The 24,317-nt window shown below is 36.6% G+C and overlaps 1 protein-coding gene across 2 annotated transcripts in view; it reads left to right on the top strand.

Annotated features, from left to right (window-relative positions):
* Window positions 1-24,317, top strand: part of LOC101888087 (uncharacterized) — a 98,845-nt gene that overhangs the window by 65,808 nt on the left and 8,720 nt on the right. For both annotated transcript variants that reach the window (XM_011295854.3, XM_059131940.1), the window contains 5 exons: window positions 6,152-6,302; window positions 13,718-13,852; window positions 13,983-14,173; window positions 23,815-23,961; window positions 24,106-24,244. In XM_011295854.3, coding sequence (XP_011294156.1) covers window positions 6,152-6,302; window positions 13,718-13,852; window positions 13,983-14,173; window positions 23,815-23,961; window positions 24,106-24,244 — 763 coding nt within the window. The remainder of the gene's footprint in view (window positions 1-6,151; window positions 6,303-13,717; window positions 13,853-13,982; window positions 14,174-23,814; window positions 23,962-24,105; window positions 24,245-24,317) is intronic.

The raw sequence follows: 24,317 nt of genomic DNA, 5'->3' as shown, positions 1-24,317 counted from the left end.
GATGAACTGCGGAATTTGGTTTTTTCCCTTGTCCTGCAGTTTGTAAACAAACAAAATAATCGTGTTTGTTTGTCAAAGAGACCGGCCGACAATGTGCACCTTCGGTTGACCATCAGAACTCAAGCGCTCCATGGCAATCGATCTCCGCTCGTATTAGTCGACCGTGGCATCAGAATAAATGCCGAATATTATCGCGAAAATATTCTGGAGGTGTATTAAAGCCTTGGGCACGCAAACATTTTGGCCGCAGACCTTAGACATTACAACAGGATTCAGCTTGCGCCACCCAAGAATGGTTACAAAATGAGGTTCCTCGTTTCATTTTCAGCGCACAATGGCCACCAAAGTCTCCGGATACCAATCCTTTGGACTTTTGTGGCTGGAGTATTTTGAAAAGGAAGGTTGGCACGAAAAAATACAATAGTATCGATCACCTCAAGCAAGTGTTTCGCCGGGAATGGGCCAAAATACCACAGAGCAAAATTCGGGCAACGTGTGACGGTTTCATTGGCCGTTTGAAGGGCGTAATTCGTACTAAGGGTGACGAATTCGAACAAATCTAAACGTATTCTAAAATTTGATGCTATTTCCGACATTTTTTGCCTTCATTCAATAAAATTAAAAAAAAAAAAGTAAAAATTATGGCGTTTGACTTTGTTGTAGTTTTTATCTCACCCTGTACATAGCGTATTTGGTGCATCAAATAAACGAAATCGGTTGAAAATGTACATGGGAGCTATATCCAAATCTGAACCGATTTCAATATAATTTAGCAAATGTATGTTCAGTTTGAATTCCGTTAAACATTCCAAATTTCATTGAAATGTGGCGTACACAGCGTGTTTAATGCATCAAAGATATGAAATCCTCCGGAAAATATATTTGGGAGCTACATCCAAATCTTAACCGATTTCAATATAATTTGGCAGATTTATTTTTGTTTCAAATTCCGTTACGCATTCCAAATTTGTGTCTGTAATATATTAATAGATATGTGCATATAAAATATAAATTTTTTCGAGGTACCTCCGATTCTGATGCCAGTTCTAAGTGGAATTTCAAAAATTTGTATTGCCTATGTTTCTTTCAGCGGGTTTCGAGTCCACAAATTATAAATAAAGAAACATACAAACATTTTCTTTTTTATAGATACAGATTATTTTTTTATTTCCGACACGAAATGAACAATATTGGTCCATTCCTTTGGAGCCAACGTCATAGAGGGTCACAAAATTATTCCACACGTTTTGTTTGCGATTTGTGAATAATGAAATTATTTTTTCTGTTAGGACATTTGAAAAAATGTATCTCTGTCCTATACTTGACGTAACAAGAACAAATTCTAAACAGTTCCAAACATATTATTTCATTTAGATTTATAACGTCTGCACTGGCAGACAAGGAATTGTTTCTTAACATGATTCTACCCCTCCGGTTACAGTCGTTATGTAGTCCCAAAAAACAGATAGAATTTCAAATAACTTTCCCCTCGCTGTGGAGTAAATACACCGCAAAGACATGTGTGTGCCAGAAATTAATTACAAAGGCTGTCACATTTTACTGGCTCATTAAATTTGATTTCATGTAATCTCCAAAGGGGTAGACGCCGAGGAGGAAAGGCAATGTCACATATTTAATAGTTTTATGCCTATTTGCCACCATGTAAGTTAATAGTTCATGCAATGTTACGTAGGGTGCACAGTATACATAAATAGGCGTTTCGCCTGTAACGTTTATATATTTATTAGATTAGATTTGTATGGATACCAGATTCACTCCCACAACACGAAATCGTTTGTGGGGAATTACATACCTGGGTCTATCCGCAATATAAAAAGCGTTTATATAGGGAATTTATCAGGAGAAGATCATACAAACTATGATCGTTTGTGAATGCATATTATGACTTCAGAGTAGTTTAGAGCGGAACGTTTATTCTACTGTGAATCAGTTTCCGCTAAATTAAACAGATGCATTTGTAACAAAAAAAAAATCCATCCTATCGGATGGGTATACATCGTAAAATCGGATACGGGAGCTATATCCAAATCTGACCCGATAAAATTTAGCTGAAGTATTTCTGACCACTATAATATATCTCGTACCAAATTTCATTGTTGAGGGGTGCATATTACGAATGTGAGGAACTTAAAGACCAAAGATATATATGGAAGCTATATCCACATCTGAACCGATTTTGATCATATTTGGCAGAGGTATTTCTATGCTGTATCTTACATCTAGTAGCAAACATCATTCTTTTGGAGTGAATATTACGAATGTGAGGACTTTAACACCAAATCGGATAACACATATAAATGGGAACTATAGCTATATCTGAACCGAATTTTACCAAATAATATACATTTGCTTCTCATAGGTCATATGTGCCAGAAACTCTTCTTCTTGGACTGCTATTAACCATTTGGTGCACAATAAACCTGAAATTGGATCAAAATATATAGGGGAGCTATATACAAATCTCAACCGATACCGATAAAATTTTACAGAGATATTTCTTAGATACAGTCCTGATATATGGCACAAAATGTCAATGTAGTGGAATGCATATTAGGAATGTCGAGGACTTAAACCCCAATTACGAAATCTCAGCCGATATTCACCAAATGCCAAATACCTATAAAATCGGACGACACTATATATGGGAGCTATATCCAAATCTGATCCGATCATCACCTATTTCAATAGGTTTTGTCCTTGGGCCAGCTTTTTTACAAACATACATGGACAGACGGACATTCATAAATCGAATCAGAATGTCATTCTATGAAGATCATTAATAGGATCCTTGTGCATGTTATAAACAAATGCTCAAAGACATAATACTCTGTACAACAGTTTGGTTTCGGGTTTAAAAATCAAATCTCATATTCAGGTGCGAAAATGGACAATATTGGACCACCCCTTTCTGAACTTGCGCCCATTCTTCCCCCCACTGATATATACCCCTATTCACCATTTTCCATAAAGATTGATCCTATACATCCCATATTTATTCTATATCTAATATTTTTAAAAAGAACGTTTGAAATTAGAAGAAAACTCCGGATCCTAGAAGGTGTCGACCGTCATATCTTCATGTGCAAAAGTTGATATTGGTGTGCAAAGTTAAAGAAACATTTGGCATTTTATGAGGCAAATTGAATTCAAAATGTTGATTCGTTTACGGCAGGATTCCACATCGTGTTAGTGTTACATGTAATGTTGTAAAGTGCTTTTTTAAATATTTTGTGACTACCAATTTTGAAGCAGAATTTTAGGCGCACCCAAAAACTTCTAAACGAATACCAACCTCGCTCGTCATAAAGTAATTTATATTCTTCGAAATTTTTTAATTTTTTGATTTTTAATTTTGAACATTTCTGAAGTCGATTTAAGTTCGATAGTCTCACTATAATGTACAAATTTGGACAAAATCGGATTCGAGATTCGAAAGAGTCCAGTGGACTTCTAATGTCCTGAAACGGATTTCGTCTAAAGATAGCTAGGGTCCTACGCTTAGGCAAATTTTGGCTGTAGCAAATGATTTATATCTTCTGTAGTCACATGGCTAGGATATTTGCCGAAATAGTTCAAACTTTCCACCAACAGAGATCCCAATACAAAATTCCAGCTTCCAGTTTTTAGTACTTTTCGTACCCTTTTAGTACGAATATGTATATCAAAAAAAAAAAAAAAATATATATATCATGATACCAAATTAGTAGCTTTTAGTACCTTTCGTTAAATTTGATTAACCTAAAAACTTTTTGGTGCATTTTTGCTACACTCTACCATTGGGTCTTCAAAACAAAAACCTTGTTGGATAATGTCGGTAAAATCATAAAATTACCGAATTTGGGGGTACCATTAAAGGGTAAGATGAAAAAAACTGCAACCAATTTCAGACTGCTCGCACTTCTAAACCACTCGACCGACAGCTGTTAAAATTATTCCAGTTACACCTCATTATAGTGCTTACAAGCGTACAAAAGCATTTTGGTGAGAATTTTCCAGAAAAAAACTTTTTCGTGATGGAATTCAAGCGTGATAATGTGATTTCTTTATATTTGGCTGGAAAACCACAAGTGGCTATCGTTAGAGCATTTAAATGTGAATTAATCTTTTCTGTCTCGTACCATCGCTCGTTACTGTGATACGAGTAGCGTAACCCGGCATCATGGAAGAGTACGGATGAAAACAGCAACATGAGCAGAAAGGGTTCGAAAAGTAAAGAAGCGACTTCATCGGAACCCGCGTCGCAGTGGCCGAAAAATGGCTCGTGAGCTGAACATATCGCAATATTCCATTCGGCAAATATTGAAAAACTAGCTCGGGGTAAAGCCATTGAAATTCCAAAAAGTGCAAGAACTTACACCGCAACAGAAAGAAAATAGACTCAAAAGAGATAAAGAGGTGCTTCGCTTGGCCGAAGTGGTGAAATGCCGAATTTGGTTTTCTCCGATGAGAAAAAATTCGTTGTCCAGCAGTTTGTAAAGAAACTAAATGTCTGTGTTTACTTGCCAAAGAGGTCAGCTGAAAATGTGCACTTTCTATTGGCCAGCGGAACTCAAGCGCCGGCCATGGTGATGGTGTGGGACGCCGTAACAGTCGCTTATCGCTATCCGCTTGTGCTAATCGACCATGGCATCATAATAAATGCCGAATATTATCGCGAAAATATTCTGGAGGGTGTATTAAAGCCTTGGGTACGCAAACATTATGGCCGCAGACCTTGGTCTTTCCAACAGGACTCAGCACCATCGAACTTAGCACGCGCCACCCAAGAATAGTTAGAAAATGATGTTCCTCGCTTCATTTAAAGCGCACAATGGCCACCAAAATCGTCGGATACCAATCCGTTGGACTATTGTTCATGGACTATTTTAGATAGCTAGGTTGGTACAAAAAAATACCAACGTGTCAATCACTTCAAGGAAGCGCTTCGCCAGAAATGGGCCAAAATACTGCAGAGCAACATTCGGGCAGCGTGTGACGGCTTCATTGGCCGTTTGAAGGCCATAATTCGTGCCGAAGGTGACCAATTAGAACAAATGTTAACTTATTCTAAAATTTGATGCTATTTCCGACATTTTTTGCTTTCACTCAATAAAATTTAAAAAAGTGGACCGTTCTATACAAGGCAAGATTACGGGAATATATACTGCCAATTTACACCAAATTCGGGTTAAAATTGTGACTTAAGCAGCCAAGTACATTAAATCTGTCAGTACAGTTGTATGGAGGCTGTACCAAAACGTGGACCTGTATAACCTATTTTCAATATCAAAAGTCCTACAAAACAAACACACATCTGAGTAAAATTTGATTAACCAACTTCATTTCGTTCAGAAGCTAGAGTGATTTCCACAGACGGACGGACATCGCAAAACCGACATAGAATTTTATGCTGATCAAGAATATATATGCTTTGCCTCCAAATGTATATTTGGAGGTGTTACAAATGGAATTACAAACTTAATATACCCTCCATGCTAAGGTAAAGGATATAAAAAATGCGAATGCAGGCCCTCGGTATAAACGGTATATTTTCCAATCAAAAGTTCGGCCGAACTTAGGACCTTTTTTACCCGTTTTCTTTATTTCCGCTTTGAATAATGAGCACATGTTAGTCGACTATAGCCGTTATAATTGAATAAAAAACAAAAAGTGATATTGCCCTTTTTGTATTGACATGTGCCGACCTGTAGGCAAACTCCCAAACGAGCAGCCAACTCAAACCAACCAAACTTTCGAAACCCAAACACGACAATAAACAGAAGCAAAAAAAAAAAAAAACAATTCAACCAAAAAATATGACAAACAAAATAATAACAAGAAGGCATCAAATAAATTGTAACAACATATGAATTTGCCAAAAATTCTCATCATAAATAAAATCAAAGCTAAACACGCTGAAACCAGTCGGTGGGCTCACAGTCATATGACTACCTTTGATAAGTCTCATAGGTTTTACCAAAACATTGTTTAGTTTTATTTCACTTAAGCTCGGAGTGAACATTGCAGCGAGTAGCAGCATTTCCTTATTTAATCATTTGTAAGTGAATATCAAAAAAGTATGCAAAGTTTTTGATTGAAAACAATTTTGAAAAAATATTTTAAAAACTGTTTCTAATTTCCTTTTTTCCAGCTTCAATTCACCCCGGATCAGTGCAGCTTTAGAACGGCTAATGGGCACAAATGTAGTTCGACTAACTGACCGCAATTACATGAAGGAGTTGCGAGAACGTATCGAGGAGGACTATCGCCAAAATCTACAGAAACGTATCAAGGCCAGAGAGGTAGGTGTTTTCACTGTTTTTTTTTTTGTTACCCTAAACTTTGAAATTTAAGTGAGTCACTTTAAAGTGGCATTGTTGCATGAATGTCATGTTTGCTGGCAGTTTTACAATTTTCAAGTGGTTGCAGTTTGGTCGTATTTCCGTAATTCGAGTTTTCCCTTCTGGGAAAATGGAAACCACGAAAAACTAATTTAGTGACAAATATTACGCCTTAGTTTTTACTTTAAGTTTATATTCCATCATCGTTTCGTTTCCGCAAACAATTGCCAGTTGATGACATGGTGTCATGGAAATTCAATATTTGATTTCAATTGGCAGCAGTAATATGACCCTGGCTGGTGTTCAATATGAAGTAGGTTTTTGTTGCTGTTTTTATACGAAGTACATTACCGTCTGATACATAACCTTTGCAGTGAATGTAGGAGGGTAGCAGTGAATTGAAGTAATGTATTTGCAGTGCATTCCAAAGAGTAAAGGAATCTTGGCTAAAGGAAATAAGTTCAAGTTTATTGTGAATGATAGTTTGAAAATTGAAATAAGTGCTAAACAGCCTGTTTTTGGCAGCAAAGGCAAAGGCTATAGTCGTGCTGGGCGACCATGTGATTCTCTACAACACTATAATTTTAAGAAAAGTTTTTTTTAGATCTGAAACCCTTTTTTATATTCTACACCACAAAGTGGTCAAGGTTTTATGCCTTTATGCATTTGTCTATTACAAGCAAAAGGAAGCAAGATAGACCCATAGTTCTTTTGGATGATCTGTATAGAATCACATTCTGCATTATGCATGTCGGTCCGTCCGTCTGTGTATGTATTTTTGTAAACAAAGTACAGGTCGCATTTATTACCCGATCCAGATGAAATTTTGCACAAATCATTTGTTTGGCACAAGGACGAATCTTATTGAAATTGGAGAAAATAGGTCAAAATTTAGATATAGCTCCCATATATATCTTCGTCCGATTTGCCTTTTATTGTGCACCGAACATGTAATATCAGCCCAAATAGTATGGAATTTCGCACATAGAACCAAATTAAGCCTGAAAATAAGTATGGCTAATTTGATCGAAATTGGTTCAGATATAGCTATAGCTTCCATATATATTGTTCATCCGATTTATTATATTTGTCCTCCACAGCCATAATATGTCCTCCGTAACAACAACATGCGAGAAAATATATCAAATAAAACTAACAAAATACTTTTGCTAAATTTTTTCGAGATCGTTTCAGATTTGGATATAGCTCCCCTATATATCTTTATCATATTTCAAGTTTATTGTGCACCAAATGGGTAAAGTAAGCCCGAATTGAAAAGGAACAAATGCCTCCGTAATTTTAGTAGAAATCGATTCAAAGCAGAGTTTATTTTGGCTTTAAATTATTACTATAAGCATAGTTGGTATGATTCTTGACCGACGTTACGACTCTCTTTACTGGTTATATATTTTTGTACCCTCCACCATAGTATAGAGGGTATATTAAGTTTGTCATTCCGATTGTAACACCTCGAAATATACATTTTAGACCCTTCAATTCTTCTAGGGTCTTGTATTCTTGATCAGCATAAATTCTATGTCGATTTAGCGATGTCCGTCCGTCTGTAGAAATCACTCAAGCTACCGAACGAATTGAAGTTGATTGATATAATTTTACTCAAATGTATGTTATGTCTGCAGGACTTTTGGTATTGAAAATAGGCCACGTTTTGGTATAGCCCCCATATAACAGTACCTCCCGATATTCGGTATTTTTATCATTTTTGCGACAATATTCATCGGAATTGTTTTAAATTTGGTATTTAAAGTTCGAAATAAATACTACAGCCTATGACACAAAATTGTCTGTGCAGGTCCACGTCTTCGTATAGCCCCCATATAACGGTACCCCCCGATATTCGGTATTTTGATAATTTTAGCGATACTTTTCACCTGAATTGTTTTAAATTTGGTATTTAAAGTTCGTAATGGATACTACAGCCTGTGCAGTTTCACGTCTTCGTATAGCCCCCATATAACTTCGAGTAGGCCTCCCGATATATATATGGATTTGGTCTTATATTAGCCATTTGGTGCACAATCTCAATTGGATAATATATGCGACCTGCATTTTGTTCACAAAGATACATGGACGGGCGGACGGATGGACGGACTGACATGCATAAATCGACTCAGAAAGTGATTCTCTGAAGATCGTCAAAAGTAGGTATGGGCCTATCTCGCTTCCTTCTCCCTGTTACAAACAAATGCACAAATACCCTTACCACTATGTGGTGTAGGCTAAAAAAAATACCGCACATCAGGGTGTACCGTTGTGTGGGAGCTATACAATATCGTGTACCGATAAAGCCCATCTTGACCTGCAGACAAATGACAGATCTGTGAAACATTTTAGTTTCCTATATTAATTCGTTTTGAATTTAGCTTGATTGCAACAAACGGACGGACGGACGGGCTACATTTTAGGGCTTAAATTTAGAATTTAATGCTTTCAAGAATATATATACTTTGTAAGGTCTAAAATTATTATTTCGATGAGTAAAAAACGGTATTATTAACTAAATATACCTTCCATACTATGTATGTATTGTGGAGTGTAAAATAATACGGCCATTCCGAATTTTAAATACCCTTCACAATGAGTTGAGGAAAACAATAAAAATTAAATAAAAAAATGTGGATTCAATATCCGAACGTGTTCCTTTCCTATATACGTAGTCGTAATCAACAAAATTATGTATCATAAAATTCTACTATATGTCAAGATTACATGTTGCACAAATCATTTGAGTGACCCAAGTCGACTGTATTGAAATTGGTAATAGATCCAAATTTAGATATAGTTCCCATATATTTCTTCGTACGATTTATCTTATACTGTACACCATTCCGACGGAATTTTTTGTAAAATTTTCAAGTTTCTTCCAAATGATAGAGGGTATAAAAAGGTCGGCCTGGCCGAACTTACTTTTTCTACTTGTTCTATTTCTGCTTCTCCTAAATATTTTGCAATCATATCCAAAGGCTTCTATTCTGACCTGCTGCGTGATTACAAATTAACATGGACAGACAGACGGACACATATAGCAAGATCGACGCAGCTCGACCTGCTCCTCCTATGTCCGGCACTAATAATAAGAGGTGATACAAATTGTATGGTCAAATCAAATGTATAATGTCTCCAACGCACAGTGTTGTGTGTATAACCAGTAAAGAATGGGCAAAAGTCATTCGGGCAGACTCAACAATACCCTACACCACTTGGCATATTTAGTAGAAACGTTTTTATGTAGATTTCACCAAATTTCAAGTACTTGTTTCTAGGATGAATTCAGTCAGAATTGCCAAAATTCACTCCATTTGGTCTGATATTAACCATTTGGTGCACAATAAACATGAAATCACCATAAGTTCGTCATTCCGTTTGTAACTCATCGAAATAATCATTTTAGACCCAACAAAGTATATATATTCCTGATCAGCGTCGTTCTAAGACGATTTAGCCCTGTCCGTCCGTCCGTTTGCCCGTCTGTTGTAATCACGCTACAGGCTAAACGAATTAAGATAGAAAGCTAAAATTTTGCCCAGACCTCTCTTTTGTCTGCAGGCAGGTCAAGTTCGAAGATGGGCTATATCGGTCAACGATATCGTATAGCCCCCATATAAAGGTTCCCCCGATATTCGGTATTTTGATTATTAATTGTCTATATTGATCCACGATATGGTACATCCCCCATATAACGGTATCCCCCGATATCCGGGATTTTGATGATTTTAGCCACATTTTCCAATGGAATGGTCTGAGTTCCTTGCGAGTACTTTATTTATTGAAAGAGAATAATCTATATAGGTCCACGATATTATATAGTCCACATACCACAGTACCCCCCGATATTCGATATTTTGATGATTTTAGGCACATTTTTCAACGGAATTGTCTGAAATTCTACACAAGGGGTTCTTTGTGAACACTTTACCCCCTGACAGGGAGTTCTCTGTATAGGTCCATGATATCGTATATTCCCATATAACGGTACCCCCCGATATTCGGTATTTTGATGATTTTAGCCACATTTTTACTTTATCCCTAGACATAGATTTACCTATGTAGGTCCACAATATCATTTATCCCCCCATATATCGGGACCTTCTGAGATTTTAATAGAATTTTTAATGGATTTTGTTTTTATTTTTTGAATATGTTTCAAATGGTGGAGGGTATTCAAAGTTCGGCCCAGCCGAACTTACTGCTTTTTTACTTTTTATTTTTTTTTCAATTTTATTGAATGAAAGCAAAAATGTCGGAAATAGTGCTGGGTTCTGTTGGAGTGTTTGCGTACCCAAGGCTCTAATACACCCTCCAGTATATTTTCGCGATAATATTCGGCATTTTTACTGTATCATGCTTGAATTCCATCGAATAACTGTTTTTCTGGGAAATTCTAAACAAAATGCTTCTGTACGCTTGCAAACAATATTATGAGCTGTCACTGGAATAATTTTAACAGATGTCGGACGAGTGGCTTAGAAATGACAGCTGTCTGAAGTTGGTTGCAGTTTTTTCATCTCACCCTGTATATATGGGAGATATAGATATATCTGAAGAGATTTTCACTAAATTGCACTTGCTTCTAGACCGACGGATGGTCGGATGTGCCAAAATTCAGGTCATTTGGAATTGCATTGGCCATTTAGTGCACAATTAACCTGAAATCGGTTGAAGATATATATGGGAGTTATATCTAAATTTGAACCGATTCTCGCCAATTTCATTAGGGTTGGTCCTTGGCCCAAACAAATATTATTTGCAAAATGTCACCGCAATGGGATAAAAAATGCGACCTGCATTTTGTTCACAAGAATACATAGACAGACGGACAGACGGACGGACAGACTAACTGAAATTCATAAATCGACTAAGAAAGCGATTCTATGAAGATCCTCAAAAGTAACTGTGGGTCTATCTCGATCCCTTCTCCATGTTACAGACAAATGCACAAAGACATAATATCCTTACCACTATGTGGTGTAGGGTATAAAAATTGCTGTTTCCTGTACATATGTCATTTCATATGACAATTTAGAAATCCCAACGACAAACTCGTCTTGTACACGGACTAAATTTAGCACTTTTTATACCCTACACCACATAGTGGTAAGGGTATTATGTCTTTGTGCATTTGTTTGTAACATGGAGAAGGAAACGAGATAGACCCATAGTTACTTTTGAGAACCTTCATAGAATCACTTTCTGAGTCGATTTATGCATGTCAGTCCGTCTGTCCGTCCGTCTGTCCATGTATTCTTGTGATTGAGATGAAATTTTCCAAACAATATTTTTTTGGCCCAAAGACGAACCCTATTGAAATTGGTGAGAATCGGATCAAATTTAGATATAGCTCCCATATATATCTTCATCCGATTTCGTGTTAAATGTGCACCAAATGTCCACTATCAGTCCAAATTACCTGAATTTTGGCACACCCAACCGAGTTCGGCCTAGAAGCAAGTATATCAAATTTGGAGAAAATTGGTTCAGATATAGCTATAGCTCCCATATATATCTTTCATCCGTTGTTTAAGCCTCTCACATTCGTAATATGCACTCCACAAGAATGATATTTGGTACCAGATATAAGATGCAGCCCAGAAATAGCTGTTTGTAATTTTATCGAAATCGGTTCAGATTTGGATATAGCTCCCATATATATCTTCATCCGATTTCGGGTTAATTGTGCACCAAATGGCCAATATAAGTCCAAATGGACTGAATTTTAGTACATCGGACCAAATTCAGCCTAGAAGCAAGTATATAAAATTTAGTGAAAATCGGTTCAGATATAGATATAGCAACCATATATATGTTTCATCCGATTTAGAGTTTTAGTCCCATACATTCGTAATATTCACTCTACAACCGTGATATTTGGTACCAGGTATTAGATGGAGCACAGGAATAGCTGTTTTAAATTTTATCGAAATCGGTTCAGATTTGGATATAGCTCTCATATATATCTTCGTCCGATTTCGGGTTAAATGTGCACTAAATGGTCAATATCAGCCCAAATCACCAGTCTAGAAGCTAATACGTAAAATTTGGAGAAACCCGGTTCAGAGATAGCTATAGTTCGTAAAATGCACGATAGAATTAGATATATTTTGATTTTGTACCAAATATCTCATAGAGCTCTGAAATGCCCTGTATAAACCTTTTTACGAGAGCTCTACTAAATATACATAGTGGTGTAGGGTATTATATAGTCGGCCCCGCCCGACTTTTGAGTTTTCCTTACTGGTTTTGACTTGACATTTTTTTCATTACAATAAATAGTTTTTTTTTAATTCCGTATTTTTTTTAGAACCAAAATATATTTGTATTTAACTGGGCGCAGTATTAAAATGTTTGTAACCAAGAAATATATTTGTAGAGAGCCCTCTCACCTTAAAATGTCTGGTTGCAAAAAGCTACAGCCAACTTGAGCCTGGCTGAGACTGTTACGACTATAAACTTTTCTGCGAAGAAATCCTGTCAAAAAACTAAACAAATTCCCCACCTCTCAGATTGACTGTTCCACAGTTCCCCAACTTAAATGGAAATTTCCATGACTCAGCTATTTTTTATGTTTTCGCTTAAATATCGATGAGATCTATTCATAAAATACTAACAATTCATAAAAACCATAATATGCCAAAGCTATTTCTCTCCATTATTAACTATGCCAATGATTGACACCTGCCAAAGTTTTTTTTTTTGATAGTCTGTTTCATGTCATTTGATTTTGAAATTAGGCTTTGCGTGATGAATGGCAGTCCCCAAAGAGTAAACGTCACCTCATAAAATGAACCAAAGATTAATCTCCGAAATACGATAATTTAAAATTTTTTTCAATGGAGCGCCATTACGATATCTTCTCGATTGGCGGTTGCAAACCAAAAAACACCATAAAAAGTCTTCTCCGATAATCATAATTCCAAGCAATTTTCTTCCATAGGAAAAAAATGAGAAAATTCTATTGTTTTTCCTAATCTCCAAAAAAAGGAAAATGAAACATAATAACCAAACAAATTAAAGTGACACTTTTGTCACCCAAAAAGAAATCATGACACCAGGGGAAAATAACACAACAACAGTATTGACAACAATAACCGACTTGGCAACGAAAATATTTGTGAAAATAAGCCCAGAGAAATGGTTTATTGGCATTGCAATCGACAGACAAAACAAATTAGCGATAAATCGAAACCTTAGTTACCTTTCCACCAACCAAACACCCAGCCCCCCCCCCCCCCCCCCCCCAACTTTGACATTGTCAAACATACCTTGACTGATAACTCATTGGGTATTTAAGAGTTTCATGATAGCACGTCATCCTTTCTTTGAATTTACTCCCCTTTTTTCGCTTTTCTTTTTCCTAGCTTAAAGAAGTCGAACGAGAACGAATTTTAATTATTGAAGGCAAAACCAAAGTTATTCCTGATGAGTTGGCAGATGACCCCATTTTTGTGGTGGACAAAAAAGCCGATTTGGAAATATCAAAGGCCAGAGCAAAGGTAAGAGGATTTACCAACAACAACAGCAATAACACCCCTACCAGGGGCATTGAAAGGATTTATTGGAAGTTGTGATGAGATTTTTGTTTGACAAATTATCCTTCTTGTTGTTGTGCTTGTTGTTGCTTAGCTTAAAACAAATCGAGAAAAGAATTCGGAACGTTTGAAGCTGCAAGGTGCCAAATGGCAACGTGAACGTATCCAGCACGAAGAGAATGAAGCGCAGCGTTTGGATCAATTACGCAATCGTATACAGGATCAGGATAATTTAGAGCGGCAATATACTGAAGAGGATGCCACCAAGGGAGTCGATTTGTTGAGGTAAGTTTTTTGTGATTGTGGCAAAATTGTTAAGATTACTGAGCCATTATTTTATAGAAGTTATAAAGTATCAGTCGGGTTTTTCGACAGATGTATATCCTCAGCCAATATCCGTATATTTAAGTATATTTTAACATGTTTTATGATTATTCAAAATGATGACACATTATGGAGGGTGTTCCGAAGAAGTGAGCCAACATTTCGTATCTAGCCTAACATTGATATAAATATAACAACGTTGCCAATTTGGACTACAAAGCACTACTTCCTTTATTTTATATGAGTGAGGTATAGTCGAACGTGAGGTATAGTCGACCCAAGTGTTCAACTTCATCTTATACGGATGTTCAAGTTCTATTATGGGTTATGAGAGTACTGAAAATTGTGACCCTTTTTGGGGGAGGTACCAAAAGGTGTGTTCTGATATATATCATCTTCATGTTAGTAAAAATATTGGGATATGTGAAATTGGAGTAAACCGTAATTGATAGAAATACTGGAATGTGTGCAATTTGAAGAGAATCTTAGCCCTACTTCGCATTTGAAGATAATCGGATGCTCACATCGCATTTAACAAGCTTCAAAATTTTCAGAACGAAATTTTGACCTGTAGCTCCGGAAAGAGCGATCCCGCCAGAGTTTGAAAGGTATCGGGTGATCATTTCGAGTTTTATAAGCTTCGCGGTTATTCAAAAATTTTACCCGTTGTGGGGGAGGAAACAGACCAGGACAAGATCAAGGTGAAGGTACCATCTTTATTCCTTCTATTGGTAGAAATATTGGGATATTCCATATTTTAGGGCAATCAAACTCTTATTTCACATTATATAAGTGTTATGATTATTCAAAATTTTTCGCACCTGACCTAGAACTAACAAAAGCATTAGGATATACAAAGTTTTGACAAAATTAGATGATCTTATCATTTTTTATATTGAAAATTATTTTCTGTGAAAATTTTGACTTTGGTGGGGAGGTACCAGAAGGAGTAAACGGATATTGGCCATTTACAAATTCGATCTGAGTTTGACAATCGGTCAGTCAGCCAGACACACAGACGGACGGACGGACACCCCTAGATTGACACCAAATGTCCTGAAACTGATTTGGACTAAAGAGATTTAGGATCTAAGATATATAGGGTGAGATAACAAAAAGCCAGAAACAAAGTCAAACCCCATAATTTAATTTTTTTTTAATTTTATTAAATGAAAGCAAAAAATGTCGGAAATAGCATCTAATTTTAGAATAAGTTTAGATTTGTTCGAATTGGTCACCTTTGGCACGAATTATTGCCTTCAAACGTCCAATGAAACCGTCACACGCTGCCCGAATGTTGATCCACTGGCCCATTCCCGGCGAAGCGCTTGCTTGAATTGGTATTTTTTAGTGCCAACCTTGCTTTCCAAAATACTCCAGACGCAATAGTCCAACGGATTGGTATTCGAAGCTTTTAGTGGACATTGTGCGCTGGATATGAAGCGAGGAACCTCATTTTGTAACCATTTTTGGGAGGCGCGTGCTGAGTCCTGTTGGAATGTCCAAGGTCTATGCCCAGGGCTTTAATACACCCCCCAGATTATTTTTGCGATAATATTTGGCATTTATTCTGATGCCACGTTCGATTAATACGAGCGGAGAGCGACCATCGGCTATTGTGGCTGTCCACATCATCACTATGGACAACCGAAGGTGCACATTTTCAGCTGACCTCTTTAGCAAGTAAACACGATAATTTTGTTTCCTTACAAACTGAGGAACAACGAATGTTTTCTCGTCGGAGAAAACCGGAGAAAATTCGGCACTTCACCACTTTCGGCCAAGCGAAGTAACTCTTTTCTGTTGCGGAGTAAGTTCTTGCACTTTTTGAAATTTCAAGGACTTTAGCACGAGGTCATTTTTCAATATTTGCCAAATGGAATATTGCGATATGTTCAGCTCACGAGCCATTTTCGGCCACTGCATCGCAGGTTTCGATCAAGTCGCTTCTTTACTTTTGGAACCATTTCTGCTGATGTTGCTGTTTTCTTCCGTCCACTTCCTTGACGTCGGGTTACGCTACCAGTATCACGGTAAAGAGCGATGGTACGAGACACAAAATATTTAATCACATTTAAATGCTGGAGTGCTCTAACGATAGCCACTTGTGTTTTCCAGCCAAATATAAAGAAATCACACTATCACGTATGAATTCTATCACGAATAACTTTTTTTTGAAAATTCTCACCAAAATGCTTTTGTACGCTTGTAAACCATATAATAAACTGGAATAATTTTAAAAGTTGCCGGACGAGTGGCTTAGAAATGACAGCAGTCTGAATTTGGTTGCAGTTTTTCAGCTCATCCTGTACTTTCGTAACCTGCTGAGTATTTCTTGTAATTACTTGTTTGTTGCACAGTGTAATTTAGTGAAACAAAATTTCAATGCTTTGTGAAAAGTTGTTCCTATGAGTGATATTTCGAAGAGCATTGCACCTCTAAAGAATATTGGGGTAACGAATGCGTGTTTCAACTTTTATGCCCTCCATCATAGTATGTAGGGTCTACGTCTGCGAATAACCCCCATATAACGGTATTGCGATGATTTTAGCGAAATAATCAATTGGAGTTGTTTCAAATTTCATTTTTGTAGTTTCTAATGGGTACTACCATCTGTGACAGAAAACTGTCTATGTAGGTCCAGGTCTTCGTATAGGTCCCAAATAATGGTACCTCTTACATTTGGTATTTTGATGATTTTAGCGACATTATTCATCGGAATTGCATCAAATTTCATAATGGGTACTAAGTTTCTAATAGGTACTACCTTCTATGACAGAAAATTTTCTATGCAGGCCCAGGTCTTTGTAGGTCCTAATATAACGATAACTGTAACTATATACGACATTTTTATGATTTCGCAGTATATTTCATTCTATTTTTTTCGAAAATTTGCAAATTCCTTTCGAATTATTAAATGTGCGGCCCAGCCGAACTTACTGCTTATTTACTTGAAACATTTTGGAAGAATCTTTTACTCGGAACCAGAATAGCAATTTGTTTTCTACAATTTTTTATACCCTACACCACATAGTGGTAAGGGTATTATGTCTTTGTGCATTTGTTTGTAACAGGGAGAAGGAAACGAGATAGACCCATAGTTACTTTTGAGAACCTTCATAGAATCACTTTCTGAGTCGATTTATGCATGTCAGTCCGTCTGTCCGTCCGTCCGTCCGTCTGTCCATGTATTCTTGTGAACAAAATGCAGGTCGCATTTATTATCCGATTGAGATGAAATTTTCCAAACAATATTTTTTTGGCCCAAGGACGAACCCTATTGAAATTGGTGAGAATCGGATCAAATTTAGATATAGCTCCCATATATATCTTCATCCGATTTCGGGTTAAATGTGCACCAAATATCCACTATCAGTCCAAATTACCTGAATTTTGGCACACCCAACCGAGTTCGGCCTAGAAGCAGGTATATCAAATTTGGAGAAAATCGGTTCAGATATAGCTATGGCTGCCATATATATCTTTCATCCGATTTGATCTTTAAGTCCCTCACATTCCTACTATGCACTCCACAACCGTGATATTTGGTACCAGGTATTAGATGGAGCACAGAAATAGCTGTTTTAAATTTTATCGAAATCGGTTCAGATTTGGATATAGCTTCCATATATATCTTCATCCGATTTCGGGTTAATTGGCCACCAAATGGCCAATATCAGCCCAAATGGCCCGAATTTTGGCACATGTGACCGAGATTAGCCTTAAAGCAAATACAACAAATTTGGAGAAAATCGGTTCAGAAACAGCTATAGCTCCCATATATATGTTTTATCCGATTTGGCGTTTAAGCCTCTCACATTCGTAATATGCACTCCACAAGAATGATATTTGGTACCAGATAAAAGATACAGCCCAGAAATAGCTGTTTGTAATTTTATCGAAATCGGTTCAGATTTGGATATAGCTCCCATATATATCTTCATCCGATTTCGGGTTAATTGTGCACCAAATGGCCGATATAAGTCCAAATGGACTGAATTTTAGTGCATCGGACCAAATTCAGCCTAGAAGCAAGTATATCAAATTTAGTGAAAATCGGTTCAGATATAGATATAGCAACCATATATATGTTTCATCTGATTTAGAGTTTTAGTCCCTTACATTCGTAATATTCACTCCACAACCGTGATATTTGGTACCAGGTATTAGATGGAGCACAGGAATAGCTGTTTTAAATTTTACCGAAATCGGTTCAGATTTGGATATAGCTCCCATATATATCTTCATCTGATTTCGGGTTAATTGTGCACCAAATGGCCGATATAAATCCAAATGGACTGAATTTTAGTACATCGGACCAAATTCAGCCTAGAAGCAAGTATATCAAATTTAGTGAAAATCGGTTCAGATATAGATATATCAACCATATATATGTTTCATCCGATTTAGAGTTTTAGTCCCATACATTCGTAATATTCACTCCACAACCGTCATATTTGGTACCAGGTATTAGATGGAGCACAGGAATAGCTGTTTTAAATTTTATCGAAATCGGTTCAGATTTGGATATAGCTCCCATATATATCTTCATCCGATTTCGGGTTAAATGTGCACTAAATGGTCAATATCAGCCCAAATCACCTGAATTTTCGTTTCGAAATTTCCTATATGATTTTTTTGTCTACGATATTTGGCTAATTCGTCAATTAAATCATTTTCGGATATCGCCTGTAAGTATTGTTGGAATTTTTTTTTTTTTTTCATTCTATTTATGACCTTTTAACTAACTTTTTTACTAACATTTTTAATTGTTAGTCCATTTCAACCCCTAAATATATTGCGGACATCTTTGAAAACAATAGCCTTCTGCGGCTAACCCTACCGTTTTCGTGACAATCGAACGATAATTGCGATCTGCATATAATATCCCCAACCTGTGTTGTAAGGTGAAAAAATATTACAAAATATACACTTCAATATTATAAGTCAAATTGAAAAAATCGCATGCGATAAAAAATATGAAAAAAATAAAAATATGTCACAAAATACTAAAAAATCAATATTAACATCATCATAGGCGTATTTTTATGCGATTTTCTTTAGATTTTATGCTTTTATGCCAAGAGGGCATTCTGAATTGACTGCATTTGTCAAAATCGGTGCAGCCATTCTTGAGATATATGCGTTCAAGCCAACATCCCCTCTTTTTATACCCTCCACCATACTATGGAGGGTATATTAATTTTGTCATTCCGTTTGTAACTCCTCGAAATACTCATGTCAGACAAACAAAGTATATATATTCTTGATCAGCGTAAAATTCTAAGTCGATTTAGCGATGTCCGTCTGTCTGTCTGTCTGTCTGTCTGTCTGTCTGTCTGTCCGTCTGTCTGTCTGTCCGTCTGTCTGTTGTAATCACGCTATCTTTCGAATGAATTGAGATAGGTGGCTAAAATTTTGCACACATGTTTATTTTTCCAGTAGGCAGGTTAAGTTCGTAAATGGGCTATGTAGGTCCACGTTTTCATATAGCCCCCATATAACGGTACCTCCCTATATTCGGTATTTTGATGATTTTAGCGACATTATTCACGGGAATTGTTTCAAATTTGGTATTTGAAGTTCAAAATGGATACTACACCCTAAGACGGAAAATTATCCGTGCAGGTCCACGTCTTCGTATAGCCCCCATATAACGGTACCTCCCGATATTCGGTATTTTGATGATTTTAGCGACATTATTCACGGGAATTGTTTCAAATTTGGTATTTGAAGTTCAAAATGGATACTACACCCTAAGACAGAAAATTGTCTGTGCAGGTCCACGTCTTCATATAACCCCCATATAACGGTACCTCCCTATATTCGGTATTTTGATGATTTTAGCGACATTATTCACCGGAATTGTTTTAAAATTGGTATTTGATGTTCGTTATGGGAACTACAGTCTGTGACAGAAAATTGTCTGTGCGGGGCCAGGTCTTCGGATAGCCCCCATATAACGGTACCTCCCTATATTCGGTATTTTGATGATTTTAGCTACATTATTCACCGTTTATTTCAAGTTTCGAATTTGAATATGATAATGGCTTATGAGAAACAATGCCTATGTATGCCCACGTCGTATAGATCCCAAAATAACGGCTATATTCTGTATTTTCAAAATTTTAACAGAATTTTTTAAGGATTTTATTTTTTGAAAATTTCCAAATTCGTTGCAAATGGTGGAGGGTATTAAAAGTTCGGCCCGGCCGAACTTACTGCTTTTTAACTTGTTTTTTTTATACTATGTCGTTAGAGGGTTTTGTGTGCGGGTGGGTGTTTGGCGTAAAAATTCAAGACCAACATAATAAAGTTATTTGACATGAGAAAAAGCTTTGTTACATAAAACAAAAGACATAAAATATTATTACATCAAACCATTAAAAAGTGAATGATGCGATGATTTATTATGGCGGATGTTGTTCATACTATGTTAGCGGGATTAAGGTATGTGTGATAGGTGTTCGTTTGGGGGTGGCACTTTTGTTTTTAAAATGTGAAGGAAATAGCAAATAGATCATTATAATTTTATTCTTATTTTATATATTTCTATACCCTCCACCATAATATGGAGGGTATATTAAGTTTGTCATTTCGTTTGTAACACCTCGAAATATACATTTTAGACCCCACAAAGTTTAAATATTCTTGATCAGCATAAAATTCTATGTCGATTTAGCAACGTCCGTCTGTGGAAATCACATATGAGGATATGGACCTCATATAGACACTAATATAACGGCTACATTCGGTATTTTTATACCCTCCACCATACTATGGAAGGTATATTAACTTTGTCATTCCGTTTGTAACTCCTCGAAATACTCATGTCAGACCCAACAAAGTATATATATTCTTGATCAGCGTAAAATTCTAAGTCGGCTTAGCCATGTCTGTAATCACGCTATCTTTCGAGCGAATTGAGATAGAAGGCTAAAATTTTGCACACGTGTTTATTTTTCCAGTAGGCAGGTTAAGTTCGTAAATGGGCCATGTAGGTCAACGTTTTCATATAGCCCCTATATTACGGTACCTTCCGATATTCGGTATTTTGATAATTTTAGCGAAATTATTCACCGTATGGTTTCAACTTTGGCATTTGAAGTTCGAAATGGATACTACAGCCTATGACAGACAATTATCTGTGCAGCTCCCATATAACGGTACCTCCCGATATTCGTTACTTTGATGATTTTAGCGACATTATTCACCGGAATTGTTTCAAATTTGGTATTTGAGATTCGTAATGGATACTACAGTCTATGACAGAAAATTGTCTGTGCAGGTCCACTTCTTCGTATAGCCCCCATATAACGGTACCTCCCAAAATTCGATATTTTGACGATTTTAGCGTCATTATTCACCGGAATTGTTTCAAATTACGTATTTAGAGTTCGTATTGGGAACTACAGTCTGTGACAGAAAATTGTCTATGCAGGTCCATGTCTTCGTATAGGCCCCATATATCATTACCTCCCTATATTCGGTATTTTGAAATTGTTTGAGATGTCGTATTTCAAGTTCGTAATGAATGCGACAGCCTGTGACATAAAATTGTCTATGCAGGAACAGCTCTTCGTATAGCTCCGATATACCTCCCCATATACGATATTTTGATGCTTTCACCGCCTATTCAAGTTTCGAATTAGAATATAATAATGGCTTATGACAAACAAAGCCTATGTGGGTTCACGTCACGTAGAGACCCTATACTCTGTATTTTTAAGATTTTAACAGACATTTTAACGGATTTTATTTTTTGTAAATTTCCAAATTCGTTCCAAAAGGTGGAGGGTATTCAAAGATCGGCCCTGCCGAACTTACCGCCTTTTTACTTGTTAATTTTACAATATTTCAATTAAAAACACCCACCCCTTGATATGAACCCCCTTGAATGACCACACACGATTTTATGTATATTCAGGATTGTATCTACAATAATCAACTAATGTTCCTAAAGATGGAAATATAGTATATTTCACCTTCGGGAAATATTTTTATGCAAAATGGACAATTTATGTCCAAATTCCATAGTACCAACCTCCATTGTAGTTGGGTTAATGAAGGTTTTTCAGCCAGTACAGGGTTTGGCTTATTATACCCTCACCTTGGCTTATTATACCCTTTGTCATTCCGTTTGTAACATTCTTAAATATTCGTCTTAGACCCCATAAAGTATATATATATATTCATAATCAGCATAAAATTCTAAGTCGATTTAACGATGTCCGTCTGTCTGTCTGTTGAAATCACGATACAGCCCACATTATTTGACGTAGACGCCAAAATTTAGCAGAGCAATTTGCATTGTGTCTAGGATGGTTGGTATTGAAAATGAGATATATCGGTCCACGTTCTGGTATAGTCCCCATATAAAGGTACCTCCCGATATTCGGTATTTTAGTTTTTTTTTGCCACATTTTTTCACGGATTTGTCTAAAAATTGGTATTTGTGAGTCATAATGGTTTCCAGCTCCGGTGGCGAAACATTGAATGTATGGGTCCATGATTTGGTATAGCCCCCATATAACGGTACCTCCCGATATTCGGTAATTTGATGATTTTTGCCACATTTTTTCACGGATTTGTCTGAAATTTGGTATTTGTTGGTCATAATGGGTTCCAGCTCCGTTCGTGAAACATTGCATGCATGGGTCCATGATTTGATATAGCCTCCATATAACGGTACCTCCCGATATTCGGTATTTTGATGGTTTTTGCCACATTTTTTCACTGATTTGTCTAAAAATTGGTATTTGTGGGTCATAATGGGTCTTAGTTCGTGTGGCGAAACATTGTACTTATAGGTCCACGTTTTGGTGTAGCCTCCATATAACGGTACCTCCCGATATTCGGCATTTTAATGGTTTTTGCCACATTTCTTCTAATGTTTCTTTTACCCTAAGGTGGATGGTATTAAAGGTTTTGCCCGGCCGAACTTAATGTTTTTGTTTACTTGTTTTTCTATGAAAACATGAAATGAATTTAATTTTCTTTACAAAATTTTTCATTTGACATTTTTTTTCCTTTACAGAAGTTTTCATTTGAAATTTTGAGTCAAGCGAGAGTTTAGACACAAATTAACTATATTCCATTCTTTATAGAGCATACAAAAACCTTCATTCCCTTAGCTCATTCAGGCAATGCCTCTCCTCCACTTCTTTAAAATAAAATAACTATTTAGTGCGTGTAGCACTTCCCGGTCCCGGTCATACATTGCACAATTCGCCTGAATTCTGTTAATCACTTAGCTTTTAAAGAATTCACGGTACACACCACGTACACACTACCGCACCAACCCCCCCCCCCCCCCCCCCCCCCCTGATGTTAATTAAAACATACAAACATATTTTATACAATGACTTGTACCATATTTAATTTAATTAATTTTTCCCCATCCTTATGGTTGCGAATTGAAACGTTTTTATTTACAAGGCATGCAAAAAGGATTACAACTTTTCTTATTGTGCTCGTTACCATCTTCTTCTCCTCTTCTCTTGTTTGTGCAAATTCTCAACTTTAACTACTATCACTTACTTCATTATGTAGCCAGTTTGTTTTAATCTTTTGGTGTGTTTTGTTTGGCATTCTCTTCGCAGGATTCACGATGAGGAATGGTGGCCATGTGAACAACGTTTGAAAGAGTTCCTGGAACAGGAAAGAGCAAAAATGAAGGAACGTTCCGAACGTGTACCCACACCATTTACCTCAGACCCTAAGGATATGCAACAGATTTTGAGAGCAAGGTAATGAAGAACGCATTTTCTTTTATTGTTTGTATGTGTGTGTGTGTGCGTATTGAATGATATAATTGATTTGGTTAGAATTCGATGTCTCTTTAATAAATTTCCAATTTATTTTTGTTCTGTGTGCGTGTGTGTTTTTGACAGAAAACGTTTCCAGGAAACCGAATTACGTATACGCAAGCACATCGATGAACAATTGTTGCGGCAGCAGCAAGAGGACCAGGGGCAATGTGAAAAACTGCCAAATGCGTATTCGGAAGTCGATGAACAATCTCCAAAACAGGTAAGTCTTCTATTTCTACCCTTTGTGGTGATATACGATAAGGAGTGGGCCGATAAGTACCATAGTCACAAGA

Source organism: Musca domestica, unplaced genomic scaffold (genome assembly GCF_030504385.1).
Source record: "Musca domestica strain aabys unplaced genomic scaffold, Musca_domestica.polishedcontigs.V.1.1 11, whole genome shotgun sequence".
NCBI lineage: Eukaryota > Metazoa > Arthropoda > Insecta > Diptera > Muscidae > Musca > Musca domestica.
This window is presented reverse-complemented; position numbering and strand designations above follow the sequence as displayed.